The sequence below is a fragment of the Toxorhynchites rutilus genome, chromosome 3 (genome assembly GCF_029784135.1).
Source record: "Toxorhynchites rutilus septentrionalis strain SRP chromosome 3, ASM2978413v1, whole genome shotgun sequence".
NCBI classification, from domain to species: Eukaryota; Metazoa; Arthropoda; class Insecta; order Diptera; family Culicidae; genus Toxorhynchites; species Toxorhynchites rutilus.
In genome coordinates, this window is record NC_073746.1 from 218,991,878 (window position 1) to 219,008,098 (window position 16,221).

Sequence of the window (16,221 nt, forward strand, 5' to 3'; positions counted from 1 at the left end):
GTTTTCTATCCATGTAACACTGTGACCAAATACATTTGGTTTTGTGATTTTTCAATCAATCGCAATTAACAGGATAGCTTCTGAAGATTATTCTTCCCCATCAGTAGGATATTTCCGTATCCAATATTGGATGCATAAAACCTTGTGCCTCCAACGTAACGCTCTCGTTTTCGAAGTTCTCCAAATATTCATTCATTCAGAATGAATTCAGATTCAACATCAAACAAATGATCTCTAAATCAACGATTGTCCTACGTCACCCTTGCGGTTATACCATAGATATAACCCATTTCCTGTTTTTTGAACCGTGGTTCTCAAATGAACGGCTCTTAAATGAACCGCGGTTCAAAAAGAGCCACGGCTCATGGTGGGTCGTGGGTCTTTTTTGCACCGTGGTTCATTCAAGAGCCGTTAATTTGAGAGCCGCGGCTCATTTTAAAAGAACCGTGGATCGTACGCTTTTTCTGACGTACCGGCTCAAATGAGCGGCTCGTGAGTGCTCGCCCATCTCTAGTTTAAGCTGTTTGTTTTGTTGTGTTCATTTTCATCCAAGGAAAGTTCATACGGCGAGAAAAATTGGAAAAGTAAAAAAATATTCGAAAAAGTGATACGTCAATACGCTCTACATATAGTATTAGGCGTTGTTATTCCAATTAAAATTCGAATTGGGTTGAATAAACACTCAGAAATTAAAAATTATAAAACAAAATTACCTTTTCCACTTCAAATATGTTTTCTATATATTAAAGTAACATGTTTTTACTGATGAGAAAAATTTATAATTGTGTGCGGTATTGATAATTATCTTACATTACTTTGGTGCGTTTTTTTCTTTATTTCATCCATACATAACACAGAAGGCTCTCGTCTAGGGGCGGTTTTCATAATATATTATTCCACTTCGGCATCTTCTATCTGATACGCACCACCCAACGACTGCTTGCCATCTTTCTGTCATCATCACTCGGTAAACACTGGTGGAGTGAACAAACAATATCCAACAACCAAACAAAACGACCCTTATCAAAGAGTTTAACGATGTAATTCTTCAAAGATATCCAAAATCGACAGATAGCTTAATGGAATCATACGTCAACTATGCGGTCGTGTCTCGGACACAATCCTCTTGTGATTTTTTCAAATTCAAATGTACACTTTTTGGTAATTCCACATTCATCAGTGTGTGTTGAGTGAATATTCTCGCTTCACAATGCTAATAAAAAAATGTTCTGAAATCGGTTGGCTTCCACAATGATGGACTCTATTTTGAAAGCAAAGAAGGCTCAAGGAGAAGCGATGAAATCGACGGAAAATTGAGGAATAGTAAAGTTTAACAAAACTATGTATAAACATAATTTACTATGTGAAAACATTTATTATGATTTATTTTGTTGTATTGATACGACTTAATCAAACCATACATAAGAACAATAAATTCAAGATAAAAATAAACCTTTCTTTCCATTTTTTCCGTTAGTTTTTTGATACAGTTTTTGTTTTTGGCTAAAAATAAAGCAATACAGATTTTTTCAGAAAATTTTACAAGATCAAATGTGGCCATTCTTATAACAGGGTGGTTCACGTAACACAACTTATGGAGCATCTTAAATATTTCAAATAAAAAATAAATAAGTGTTATTTTACCCTATAACCTATTTTCATGTAAACCAAAAAATCTCAGTGCCAACATGTACGTAAATGAAATGTACTTGATTATTTTCGCCCCCTGCTGTTATCTCTAGTAAAACTTTAATTATCCCGATTGGCTATGATTGTTAATGAAATCATCGTCTTTATCGCTAATCCGATTTTGTGGAGAATCTCAACAAGCTAACAAAGTGAATCGCATGATTAACGCGCGGACTTAACCCCACTTTCTGTCTGTCTAGCTGTCTATTTGCAGCACCGAGACGAACTCATTTCAACTCTCATAATGAATTGTATCCTCAGTCGCAAGAGTCATTACCAACTTTGATGCTTTCCACGAGATTTCTTCGTGTCGAACAATGTTTCAGAATAGGAGTGGGACTCGAGTGCTGGACCTCGTGGGACGATGTGAGTAAAAAATGTATCTTTAATATATAAAATAAGTTGAATCCAAAAAAAATCAACAGTAATCGATTCGTTCAACACGGATTGCAAATTGCGGTTGCTGCATAAGAAAGTAAATCTGTCCTAGGAAAGGCAATCATTCATTACATTATGTCTGAGGAGGAAAGGGAATATTTTACTTCACCATTTATGCTTGGCATGGCCCGGAAATGCAATTCGGTGCCACCGAAGCGCTAACGGATACACTTAAATAGTCAGTGATGAAAGGAAAACAGCAAGACACTGCTTCGCAAGAGTTACACCACTGGCATTAAGTCCTGGTACAAAGCAAGACCAAAGCTCTACTCTCAGATCGCGTACAATTATGAGAGTGGGAATTTCAGTAATTAAATAAAATTAAATCAAAATTTTAGTCGTTATCAAATTACTTCTTCTTCCACGGCACAGAATGTTCTTCGCTGTAAAAGCTGAGAAGCACAAACTTCGTCCAACACACCAGTCAGTCAAGGATGGGCTCGGGGATAGCGACCTGAAAGCTGCTGTCGCGAATCCAAAGCCGATAATGAAATTAAATGATCCAGTGAAATTGATTTACTCTAACCCTCGTTAAGCAGGTTTTAATTTACGGCGCTCGGCAAGCAAGGACGAATTTGCAGGGACCGCCCGTGTTATCTAGCGTCGATGTTTGTGTGCTCAGTTCCAGCTAGCTTCATACATTGGTTACGCTTCACCCCTTGTTCCGCAAAAATTAACCTTACAAGCTGTACGATGTTTTACCATTCATAAACAGTACAGAACAGGAAATTAAAAAAAAAAACTTGGGTTGAACAAGTATACGCAACAGCGGTTTCACTAGAGCTTCGTCACAACAGTGGGAAATGTCAGAGTCATCGAATAATAAACAAGTTCGGAACCTTTTCCGACGCTTCAATGTTTTTCATCCAATTCATAGAATGAGGCAATAGCTGATTTATTTGTTTTGCGAAAGTCACGACGCTAGTCCAATTGAACCATAACACACTGCTAATGTGAACCCTAGATCGCTACGAACGGAACGGAAAATCATGACGATGATGTGACCCTCGTTATCTGAAATATAATGTCACCCATAGCGCCCACTACTGGAGGGATACATCATGCTATACTGATGTTGAGGTATAAATTATAACTATGTTGGCCTAATTTCCGTCATTCTGAAGGTTCCTTTGTAGATAACCTACTTTCACTTAACTGTAGAAATTACTGATATTTTTTGTGCGAAAAAGGACCGCTGCAGACCGTGTAAAAACAAGTTATGAATTCTTGTGAATGTAATCAACGGAACAGTACTCGATGATTATCGCTATGCAAAGGTTTTTTTTGTGAACATCATAACATGTTAACCTAAATAAAATTATGAACAATCGGCTCCTACCGCTGAACTGGGATTCTGGCGAAGGTTCGGAAAGTGGAATGGGTGAGGAGCAGTGTTGCCATATAGGGATCTGTAATGGGATAGTTGAACATCTTTTTGACGTAGGACTACGTCTTTCATTTCTATACCGGGGTGTAAAATCAAAGTTTCGAAAACGAAAGCGTTACGCCGGAGACCGAGATTTTGAGTGTTAATAGCTCCTAAACAACTGAACGAAATGGTATGATAAACACTTCAATCGAAAGATAAAATGTCTACGCGTTCTATACTTGTTACTTTCTGATCCAAAAACTTGTTTCAATAGTCTTAAATTTGCTTTCAAAATAGGCTATTGAAATCACCAATCGGTATATAAGCGAGCGCCGCTCGGAAATCCACTCAGTTCTAATTGAACAGCGATTGGAGCATGTTGTCGCTGTTGTGGTGAAGCTCTTCATTTATAATGAAAGCGCGGATGAACGGTGTCACCAAGAGCCTGTTTGTGCACCTTAGGCCAGAAGGGAATCCATCAGGAGGAGAGTGATGCTACAAACGGTTCCCCGGGAAGATCTCGAAGCAGCCGCTACACACACACATACACGCACGGAATTCTATCCTTTTGGATGCCATTCAGCATCGAGAAAGATCCGGAAAATAATCTGCCAGTTCCTCTAGGAATTTAAAAATACATTCATGTGAAAGAGTTTATTTTAATGTTTTCTATCCATGTAACACTGTGACCAAATATGTTTCAATCAAGTGCTATTAACAGATGGTTATCGAGTTAGCATTAACCACTGGTGGGCTTCCAGTATCGAGGAAAATGTGGAAAAATCTAATCGTTACTGAAAATAATCTGCCAGTTCCTCTGGGAATTTAAAATTACATTCATATGAAAGAGTTTATTTCAATGTTTTCTATCCATGTAACACTGTGACCAAATACATTTGGTTTTGTGATTTTTCAATCAATCGCAATCAACAGGATAGCTTCTGAAGATTATTCTTCCCCATCAGTAGGATATTTCCGTATCCAATATTGGATGCATAAAACCTTGTGCCTCCAACGTAACGCTCTCGTTTTCGAAGTTCTCCAAATATTCATTCATTCTGAATGAATTCAGATTCAACTTCATACAAATGATCTCTAAATCAACGATAGTCCTACGTCACCCTTGAGGTTATACCATAGATATTACCCACTTCCTGTTTTTCATATATAATCTAAAAAAAAAATACGTTTTAAGAAAAATGAATTTTAGTTTTTAAAATGATTTTTTTCTCTGCAATTTTTTTTCAAAGGATTTTTTTTTAAATTTTTTATTGAAATTTGAACTACACTTCAACCTTTGTCCTGAATTTTGTAGGTATCATAGTTTTTTACTTATAATTTTGGGTAAAAAATTAAGAATTTTTTTTACAGTAGTCTAATTTTTTTTTGAATATTTCAAGTATGCAAAGTTGCCTAAATGACATATGACCCAAATTTCCTAAAATTGTCCAAAACCCAAAGTCTATTCCGGAGATTCCAAGTGGCATTAGAAAAACAAATTCCAGTTCATATAGATTCAGGAATTAGAATTAGTGAGATAAAAATGTGGAACAAATAATCCGTACCAGTTGCAAGTCGCTGTTAGCATTTTTTTTCAGAAAAAAAAATTCTTGACTGTAAGAAATTCGTGAAGCTTACTGATTAGCTTACTTGATTATTTGAACAACAGAGAAGACATGGTATAAATGCTATGATATTTGTCAAACAGAACTTTGATCTGAAATTTTATTTTGCTTGCTTGAAATTGACAAATTTTATAATATCATTTGCAATAATCGTAAACTTCTTCGCAAAGTCTCTTAAGCATCTAAATATTATTTCGTTATAGGGAGCTTAGCAGGTATATAAAAAAATGTTTGAATGATTGGATTTATTATCGGTTTAATTGTGTGCATATATTTTATAAAGCTTTCATAAAGCCAGTACATATCGGCGTTCATTTTGTTTTGAAAACTCAGTATAAAATAGTTTCCGAAGCAAGTGACAGAAACAACAACCATGATTTTTTTTAGTTACTGTACATAGTACATACTTCCCACTTTCTCCTGATAACACTTTTTAAAGGGGTCGTACATTAATCACGTCAGACTGTGTTTACGCATCTTCAAGTGACACAATGAATCATTATTACAATCAAGCGCAACATCGGAATGCTGGAAAACTATAGATTTAATGTTAAAATCAGTAGTTTTGTTCATTGCACAATGGTCCAGCAGGTGCATTTAAGTGGAAATTAACAACAAAATTGTCGATGAAATAATAAATATAACTTTTTTATCTTTATAGGTAGAGGTAAACACAGTTCAACAATGTAGTAGCCACAGTTATTTGAGACATCTTTGTAGAACTTCGTAGTTTTTTTTCTGTCACTTGAAACAACCGATATGGCGTTTTGACATAGGACTATGTCTTTGATTTCTACATAGGGGGGTCACTCTACGGAAAATGTAACGATTCATTAAGAGTTTTCAAACGCATATTACTCTAAATCGTTATTGCGACATATGTTGTGTTATATACCATTAGACAGGATTTTTTTTGATACATGATGACTGTTTGCCTTCGTCTGCATAATTGAATAAACAAAAGAAAAGGGTAGTAATGGCTTTAATGGTATTTTTGTGTACATTTATGAATAGAATGTGGTTCCGGATTCGACCACGTTATCTTATCTAACCTGTTTAAAGCTTGTATCCTTTCTGTATCAGACAGAAAACGGTTTTTTCAGGGCTTCCATTTGATGTATCAAAAGATAAAAAAATCACAGATTTTGAAAAATCAAATAACTCAATTCAAATGCAATTACTACGCACAATCACAGTCCTATGTCAAGATCACTTCCGTGCCCCTTTTTTTTTAAAGTTGCGTTACGGTCACCATTGAAAAAACAATTTTTTTGTTCTAACTTTTGTGTCTCAAATTCTACATGCAAACTATATTCAAAATACTTTTCTTCTTTTTCTTCTACAATGGCACTAACGTTCCTAGAGGAACTTCGCCGTCTCAACGTAGTATTAATTGCGTCATTTTTATTAGTACTTAGTTGAGATTTATATGCCAAATAACACGCCTTGAGCTCTAGGCTACGCTTGACAACAGTGCAAGTCGGAGGAAATTTCTTTGCCGAATAATTCCCCCGACCAGAACGACCAGAAAAGACTTTTATAAATAACTAATGAAAACTTTTTGCAATGTAGAACTCGTCAATATCTTAACTCTACTCAAAGTTATTGATATGTTTTCCCAAAAAACACCCTCTCTTCGTTTGTTTATCATTCCTTCTGGGGCAAAAATAAACAATGTTTATTGTTTATGTTTATTTTAATTGTTATTTCACTTAATATAATGTGAGATTTTCAAAACTATGTTATTTTTGTATTTAAGTAAATTAAAATTAAATCGTGAATTTTTGGGTCAATAACTTTGAGTACGAATAAGATATCGACGAGTTCTGCATCGTAAAATTTTGGTCTTGATAAGCTCTACAAGTATTACAATTTTGATGTAGAATTTGAAATATAAAAGTTAGAGTAAAAAAAAAATTTTTTTAGTGGTCACCCTAATGCTACTGTTTTTTTTATATAATATATGCAAAAATCAGGGAGGCTTTATTTTTCGTTCTTGAGTGATGATTTTACAAAATTAACCGATGGACCGAAAAAATAATTTTTACCCCTTTTTCCAACACCAAAATTCATAACTTTTGAAATACTACACCGATCTAGATGATCGACATATCAAATTAAAGCCAATGAGCTAGTGTTGTTTGAAAATTTTCTAAACTATATTTCTAGAATTATGGACTTAGGTATTTTTGAAAAAAAAAAGTCATTTTTGGATAAAAGAGGGAAAATGAATTTTCGGACCATCGATTAATTTTGAAAAATCATAATTCAAGAACAAAAAATAACGCCTCTCTGAATTTTGGATGTGGTATGTAAAAAACTCCCGCTTTCAAGAAAAAAGATAGGAAATATAGCGCCCTTAATCCCGAGACCATTCAAAAGTTTTCTAATGCAATCGATAATTACGAAAACAAAACCCAAAACCCGCAAATATAATATTTTCAAAAAAGCTAAGTTATTTGGCTTCAATTTGATATGCCGATCGGAATCGGCATAGTAGTTCAAAAGTTATGAATATTTGAAAAAAAAAAATCCAAAATAGGGGAAAAAGTTGATTTTTTGGACCACCCTAAAATGTGGGGCCAGTTGAAGAAAATATATTTTTATTCGCTGAAAATAAATCGGTCGTATAGATCTTGAAACAAATGTGCCACCAGATAAAAAATGAAGATTTCGACGAAAACGCGTTTTTTTTCCTCACTTATACTGCGATGCGTTGTAATGAACGAAGCTAATGATTCACAAATAAGTCAATTTATCTTTTTGTGGTCGTTAACTTTTATGATGATATAGAGTAATGCGGGCCAAAAGTGCGCACCTAGCTGTCGTCGTCCAATAATTCTTGAAAGAGAATTAAATAGGAAATAAATAGGTCAGCTTGCTTACCAAATAGTAACTATATGCATTAACTTCGAAACGTAATCCATAGATACTTTAAGTTTTGTCTGTAGATGAACAAATATTTATTAGAATAAAAAAAAATTATCCCTATCCTAAATAAATATACTAGGCTCATTAGCATTTTAGTTGTAACAGGGCCGAGTTTTAAGGTGAAGGTGGAAGGAAGCCTTTGTAGTAGTATAGGTAAAACCACGTGGGGGTAATAGTGTTTGTGAGAGAAGAGCAATTTGTTTCGTTTGTTTTGATCTTTGTTATAAACAGATCAATTCACTTATCATACTGTATGGCGCTTCACTGACACGAGTCTTAGAATACATTAAAAAAAAATTCAATACTGAAGTTAAATGTATGAACAATTGCATATATAAATGTATATATAGAAGGTGTATTTGCATATGAAGTAAAATTCTGAGCGTAATATGAGCAAATTTATAACAAGTGAATTGGGGCTCTTTCGTTATCAACAAGTTATTCCGCCCAGTAACTCGATATTGATAATTCCACAATATTTTCCTTCGTTGATCGTATTGTTTTCACATACTCACGTTGGAGAGCCTTAACCCTTCTCTTCATTGGCCGAGGCATATTGATTGAATGTAATACTTTCCCTTTTAATATTTTTGAAAGCATAGGCAGCCGTGGCAGTGTTCCGAGCTTTGCAATACAATTTGCTTAACCAATGTTCATGTTGCTAAAACATACATTATAGACCCATTAAACGTAGAAATAATAATTGTATTGATATCAACACAATTTTATTTTCTTGATTTTCTTGACATGAAACGCTATGACTCAGGAATAACATTTTATTGAGTGGTTTTTATATCTGTTTCAATGATGTTGTCTGGCATCAGTGTAAAATAAAGATGTTTTCACCAATACAAACAAAACCATTGCGGAAAATTGAAAAATGAAAAGTTAACTTTCAGAGCACTAGCTCGAGTTTTACGACGATTTCCACTATACATTGCGACGACAGATGAAAATTTAATATTTGGTGAGTAATCGATTAGATTTTGGTTAATATTACTTGGTGGAAAGTGTGTGCTAACGATCATTTTCTTCACACTGTTTCCTAAAATTATTTGTTTTTCTGGCGAGGGGTAAGGGAGGGAGATGAAAGAAATGAGCGTCATTGTGGCAGCCATTTGTTGCTAGCTTCCACCTACACCTCAATCGCATACATGTTACATGTAGGGGAGTACGGGGGAAGACGGCCATCCGGGGTAAGATGGCCACTCTCTTGATTATTGAAACAATCAACTATTGGACAATTATAACACATTAGTTTGGTGTATTGCATTACACTCAATCATGTATACCCATTTTTGCGTGTGTATAGGTGAAACGTCATGATAAACAATAAAAATAAACTTTTCAGATGGTGGTGAATATGAATATGGACATGTCCTGTGAAACCAACGTTACAATAATAAACACACGGGTCATGTGAGTGTGTTCGTATAGAAAACTGTATGTTTTCAAAGCATTTCATAGAATTATTGACACACTTTGGCTTGACTCATATCGGGGACAAGGTGGTCACTATTGTAAGCAGAGATGCCAACCTTCCTGATTTTTCAGGATTTGCCAGACTTTTTAGCACGCTCCATGATATCCTGACGAACACTCAATTTATCTTGATTTTTCTGAAATGATCCTGATTTTTCCTGATTTTTGTATTCTTTACATTATTCGTAATAAATATACTGGTGTCCATGCCAAAGTTTTCTGTTAGATAGTTCTGCGGTTCGCCCTTGAATATATCTTACATTGAGTTAAATTCTCTAGACGCAAAGCTGTACTTAACTTTTTTTATCTCTACCCTAAATTGTTTCGTGGCTTTTCGAAACAGTGCTAGAAAATTTCGTGAAACCAGATTGTCCGACGAATTTATGAAATTACAAAGAGATTAAGTTTGAGGAACCACATTTCTTTATTGAGGATAATGTGTAGATTAGGAAGCCAATGAAGGTATGGGAAAACATCGACCAAAAAATTCCAAAAAGTTACCCTGTACAAAATGTTTACCACCTCGAAAAACCACTCTAAGCCAAATTTCAGCTCAATATCGACGTATCATGCAATTTTAAGACATTTGGCATCAACCATTTTTTTTAACGTTTACCCGAATGTATCAAATACCCGAATGCAACATATATCCGAGTAGACACTTACCCGGATGCCACAAATACCCGAATGGACATTTACCCGAATGCAACAAATACCCGAATGTAACAAATACTCGAATGCGACATTTACTCGAATGCAACATTTACCCGAATGGAATGTTTACTCGAATGAGAAGGAAAGATTCCAACAAATCAGATTGTGAGTTTCGTCGAATCTCATGTTGATAAATAAGAATAAATCAAAACAACATGAAAAAGCAACAAAAATACGAAGTAGAATGAGAAATTGTAATGAGGAATTTTGAAAATGATTTCGAAGACTCCGCGGTGTCATTTTTGAAAATTAGTGTAGGCACAATTGACATGCCATCTTCTTTCCTTTCCGTGTTGATCTTTAAGGCCATGAGATCATTCAAAACGAGCATGGGTTATGGAATATTGCGAAAATTAAGCAGGTAATTTCAACATAAAATATATAAAGCCTAAATGCCATGGCAATGTGAAAAGAATTGATAAAAAATGGTACTCACGTAATTACCACCGCAGCGCAGTTTTTATCATGAATTTATTATATCGCGAAATAATAAATTATTCTAAGATCAACGTTTAAAAGGCGAAGTCCCCATTTAACGAGGATAAGGATGTGACACAAACGGTAAATATATCTATAACCGTACTAAATGTCATAAAAATTATGAAAAATTCAACAAGTCTTCCACTGCTGATATGATTTTCTCATTTGATTAAATTTGATTAAAGATTCATTCCAAAGCATGGACCGTGAATTCATTGAAAATTTGAATATTGATTTCTCTGCAATTGACTGTAGTGATGCTGTAGTTTTTTTTTTCGGAAAGAAATATAAACGATCAAAAGGTCAAGCGAAACACTAGCATTTCCGCGTATGCGATGATTTATACCATGCTTATTAATTCTTTCACATATCCGGTCTTCGCTCGAAGAAAGATATATTCTGGTTCTGAAGGGGTTTGGAATGGATTCTGTATAATGAGCTACTACCGAGCAACCTGTTTTTCACATGTATGGCTCGCAGCAGTTTTCGACGAGGAACTAAACATGTTTTGGGAGGATAGAATATTTAAGCTTTGTGAAAGATGGCGAAAGATTGTGAAACAGAACTATGGATATAAAATTAAATTATAATGCTCTGATAGAAAATGATGTTTTTGTTTTCCCAAAAATCGACATTGACTTTTCGGACAACCCAATATGAGCTATCCTGATTTATCCTGATTTTTATTTTCATTCTTCCTGATTTTTTAAAATTATAGTTGGCAACCCTGATTGTAAAAGATGAGATTTGCCATAAACACACCTTTGAACGCGCCTAATTGACGAATTGAATGAGAACATCACACAACTTGAATTGTTGGTTGAATAACTCAGAGCGCATTCATGATAAATTTGATGTCTTTTTAGATACCAAATATATTTGAATTATGATAATTTCGCAAGGGTTGCACATTAAGCACGTTATACTTACCTATAACCTATAAATAACACCTCCCACTCTAGTCACGCTTGATCTAAAATACAACGACCTTGATATGTAGCACAATTTTACCGGATACAATCATCATACAATCATCAATCATCCAATCATTTTAGTAGCACCTTTTTCATACCTTTTTTAGTTCATCATATAACATAATGAAATAAAAAGAAAAACTTTTGGAAGTCAACGTGATTGCGGAGAAATCCTAGAGATCGATACTGACATAATGAAATGTCTCAATGTATGCATTGTGTTTAATTGTACTCTATGCTTAGGGTGTCCGTCTTACCCCGTCCTCCTCTATATGATTTCTATAAATTGCAAATTACACAGTAGTTGGTAGCCATTTAGGAGTGAGAGTATTTTTTCTGTTCCATTACGTTATCGTAAATTACACAGAAGAGGCCATTTAAGCGTAAGAGTATTCTTTCTGTTCATCCATTATTCAGTTAGACCGGACAGCGGAGACAGTTGATATTGATCATTGTTGGGTTATTAGTAGCACAACAGCCCGATATTCCTAGCAGAGCAGAGCAGTTGTATGGATGAATCGACCTTTATTGGACCTTGGTTCGATCTCCATCGCTGATGATTGTTGCGTGGACGTAGTTATTCTATAACATCACAAAGATGGTCAATTGAGGGCCCTGAGTTTTGAACTCACGATCGATCGCTTAACAAACGAACGCGCAACCAATGTGGCTACAAAGACTCCCAAAATGCTATTTTTATCCATACTATATTTTTGTAGTCACAGATTTATTTCTATTTATATCTGTGTAGATCTTAGCTATTTAGACTTGTGTCCAAAAATTCACTGATAAATGATGACACTTTGTCCTCTTCTGCATAATTAAAAACTAGAAGAAAATGGTGGTAATGGCTTTAATGCTATTTTGTGCACAATTTTTGAACATAAAAAAATCTTATAGTGTCGTGTTACTCGTGTCCATGATAGAATGTGATTCCGGAATCTACCTCATCCTACCGGTTTAATGGATATAATTTAATATAGGAAACTGTTTTTAGGACTTCCATTCGATGTATGAGAAGAATAAAATTTACAGATTTTTTAACAACGAAAAAACTCAATTCAAATGCAATTACCACAAACAATAACAGTCCTACGTCAAGTACCGTCCGTGTCCCTAGGCCCAGACCCATCTACTTTTTTGCTCAACGCTGCTATAAATTATCCATAATTCATTACCTGTCATAATTTGATTCGAAAACGGAGTGTATTCGTTGTGTTTATAAAGCGAGCCGCAGTTGAAGACAAGATCGATTAAATGTTTCATTGGTCAAATTGTGACGATGTACGTAACCAAGCCTCAGTTAAGCCTGCTAACTCTCTTGTCGTAAGTCGAAATTTCTGAACAGCTCAATGTGTACAATAAAACATTTTACCGCGCCTATTTTGTTATCCATTTACCACTTCTTGTATACTAATCCACAAATTTGAACTTTCATCTGTTTGCGTGTATTCGATTCTTTAATTTATTTTTTAGCTACATTTTATATCGCCTCAGTACCGTAAACTTTATTGTTTTGGCAATTTGCTACCCAAGAGCTGAGTCGGAATTTGGCACCCCAACAGTATTAGATTGTCGTTACGGACAAAAATCTGATGGCACAATTACAAGAGTAATAAAATCCAGAACGATACGCCAAATAGTGCAATGCTACACTTAACCGGGAACCAAACTTATACCGTAGTAGGATTTGCCCGTTCTGCGCCTTTGCCCAATAATTAACTTGGGGAGTGGAGGTACTATTTTGTTTATGTAACTTTCTTCAGCTGAACTAACGGGACACGGGGAGGCCCTCGGAGGCAACTAGAGGCTCAGTAATCTGACTCGTGGATGAACCGAAAGCAAAAAGTTTCGCCTCTGAATGTTCCTTTGTCCCATTTTGTTGGAAACTATCATCTCTCGAGCGCATTTGGATGAGGAAACTCGTGAAGAAAACAGCCCGGGAAAAGCGGAAACTTTGAGACACAAAAGTTCCGGCGAAAGATAGTAGCAATAATAGCCGGGGCAAGCAAGTCGCCGGCTCGAGAGAAATTTCCCCAACAATTGCCCTGTTCCCCCTGCAGTCAGCATCCGGATGGATCCAACGGAGTTAATAAGTGCTGCAAGAGGCTATGCTTCCTTAATTACACGACCATCAGGCGTAATGCGATTCGACCACCGTGGGTCCTAGGATGCGAAGAGTTCTTGGCTCTGATTTCCATAAATGTAAGTGTAGTGGCCTGCCGGTTTTGTCTTTTCTTTGTCGCAGTTATATAAGTTGCAGAACATTTTCTTGATTACTCATAGCTGTTTGACGATTCAATAGTTTTCGCTGTGTCTGATGGCGGACAATAATGGTAATGCTATTATGAAAAATACATTTGTGGTACAATTTTCGGAGCGAAACAGAGGCAAGGGTCCTAATCAATAAATGTCATTTTCTCGTGAACGACGAAATACACGTGGTAATGGATTTGGAGCAGCTTCCCGAGATTGAATTAATTCCGTCGGAATAGTTTTTTAATATATTTTTTTATGAAAGCGAATGCATAATTTTTGTCTAGAATCATATTTTCGCGTCCCACTGGAATCCACATAAAAATAATTCCACAGAGGTCTTCCGCTCGTGATTGTCATCTGCAAGGACGAATTCCGAAAAACAGCGCATATCGATTTCACCACGCACCCGAACTTGATACATCAGTTATCGGGAATGTAAGTAAGTGGAATGTTCCATTACCCCGAGAGTCGAGAGAACCGCGCCGTTTTCCATTTGTTTTCTGTCGAACAGTTTTAGCTTGTTTCCGAGTGGTTTCGCTACCCAAGTATTTATTCGTACTCTACATATACTAATGGCATTCGCAGTGGCCAAATACGTATATCGACTCACCGTTTTGTTGCCCAAGTTTTTCACCCTGCAGTTGAGATAGGCTGTTTTCCCCAGCAGCGCGGTAACGTTTTTCGAAGCGGACAGATCAAAGTACGGTCCCGTCCGGGTGGCGTCCGTGGCTTCGATATTGCCATATTTGCTGCTGGCCGGAAGATTTACTTGGCTCGCTGCTGTGTCCTTGGTTGTCGTCGGCTGGGGCTGTTTGGATGCCTCTCGTTGTGATCCGTTTACTGAAAAACAATACAGAGAAAATAAAAACCGGAGTGAAAAATGGATGAAATAAAAGTTATCGAAAGATATGCAGACCCGTCGGCCCGAATGGTGGCGTTTGGAATGGTTGCTCATGAATCGAAAGTCAACAACTGTATATAAATATAGACATACTATCTAAAGGGTGTGTCACATCAAATTGCATCACGGAAAAAACGCTGTAGAAATTTAATTTTTAGGAATTATATCTTCAGCTTTCGCTTATAATCAGATAAGAGTGTATAGATCACATTGGCCATGATTCACTGTCAATTTTTCGTAAATTTGGAAAAATGTCGTCGAACGAAAAAGAGCGTCGTGAATTAATCCTGCGCACTCATTTCGAGAATCCGGAGTTGTCACATCGGGACATCGGTAAGATGCTGGGAATCGTCCAATCCACGGTCAGCAGAGTACTAAAACGATACTTCGAGAACCTAACCATCGACCGGAAGGTGAAGAACGGCAAAAATGGATGCTCCGTCAGTGAAAAAGATCACAAGCGCGTAGTTAGGCAATTTAGACGTGATCCGAGAAGTTCGGTCCGGGATGTCGCCAATAAGCTGAATTTGTCAAGTTCATTCGTCCAGCGTACATACAAGGTTCAGAAGGGTCCTAACCGCGACGAAAGATAAAACATGGTGGGGAAGACGCGAGCCCGGAAGCTGTACACCGAAATGCAGACGAAGCCGCATTGCCTGGTAATGGACGACGAAACCTACGTCAAAGCGGACTTTCGTCAGCTGCCGGGCCTGTTGTTCTTCTCCGCAGAGGACAAATTCAGCGTTCCGGAGGAGATTCGCAAGCAGAAACTATCCAAGTTTGCCAAAAAGTACATGGTGTGGCAAGCGATCTGCTCTTGCGGAAAGCGGAGCGCCCCCTTCGTGATGACCGGCACGGTAAACGGGCAGGTTTACCTTAAGGAGTGCCTACAGAAGCGCTTACTACCACTATTGAAGCAGCATGAGGGCCCGACCATCTTCTGGCCGGATCTCGCTTCGTGCCACTATTCAAAGGACGTGTTAGAGTGGTACGAAGCCAACGGGGTCACCTTCGTGCCAAAGGAAATGAACCCGCCCAACGCGCCGGAGCTTCGCCCAATAGAGAAATATTGGGCGATTATGAAGCAGGCCCTCCGGAAGAACCCAAAAGTTGTCAAATCGGAGGCGGACTTCAAGAGAAAATGGATTTCTGTTCAAAAAAAACTACAACCTGACGTTGTACAGAACCTTATGAACGGGGTAAAGAGGAAGGTGCGAGCATACGGGCTTGGGCTCGAAGTATGAATAAAAAGAAAATGCCAAAAGTTGTTTAATAGTTTTTATTTTACTGTCTAAAATTTCCAAAAGGATCGGTCTACTCGGCGAATTTCTACAGTGTTTTTTCCGTGATGCAATTTGA

The 16,221-nt window shown here is 36.7% G+C and overlaps 1 protein-coding gene across 10 annotated transcripts in view; it reads right to left on the minus strand.

Moving 5' to 3' along the window:
* LOC129780382 (zwei Ig domain protein zig-8-like) overlaps positions 1-16,221 on the minus strand; it is a 763,625-nt gene that overhangs the window by 97,087 nt on the left and 650,317 nt on the right. For all 10 annotated transcript variants that reach the window (XM_055788581.1, XM_055788580.1, XM_055788579.1 and 7 more), the window contains one exon: positions 14,572-14,801. In XM_055788581.1, the coding sequence (XP_055644556.1) occupies positions 14,572-14,801 (230 nt within the window). The remainder of the gene's footprint in view (positions 1-14,571; positions 14,802-16,221) is intronic.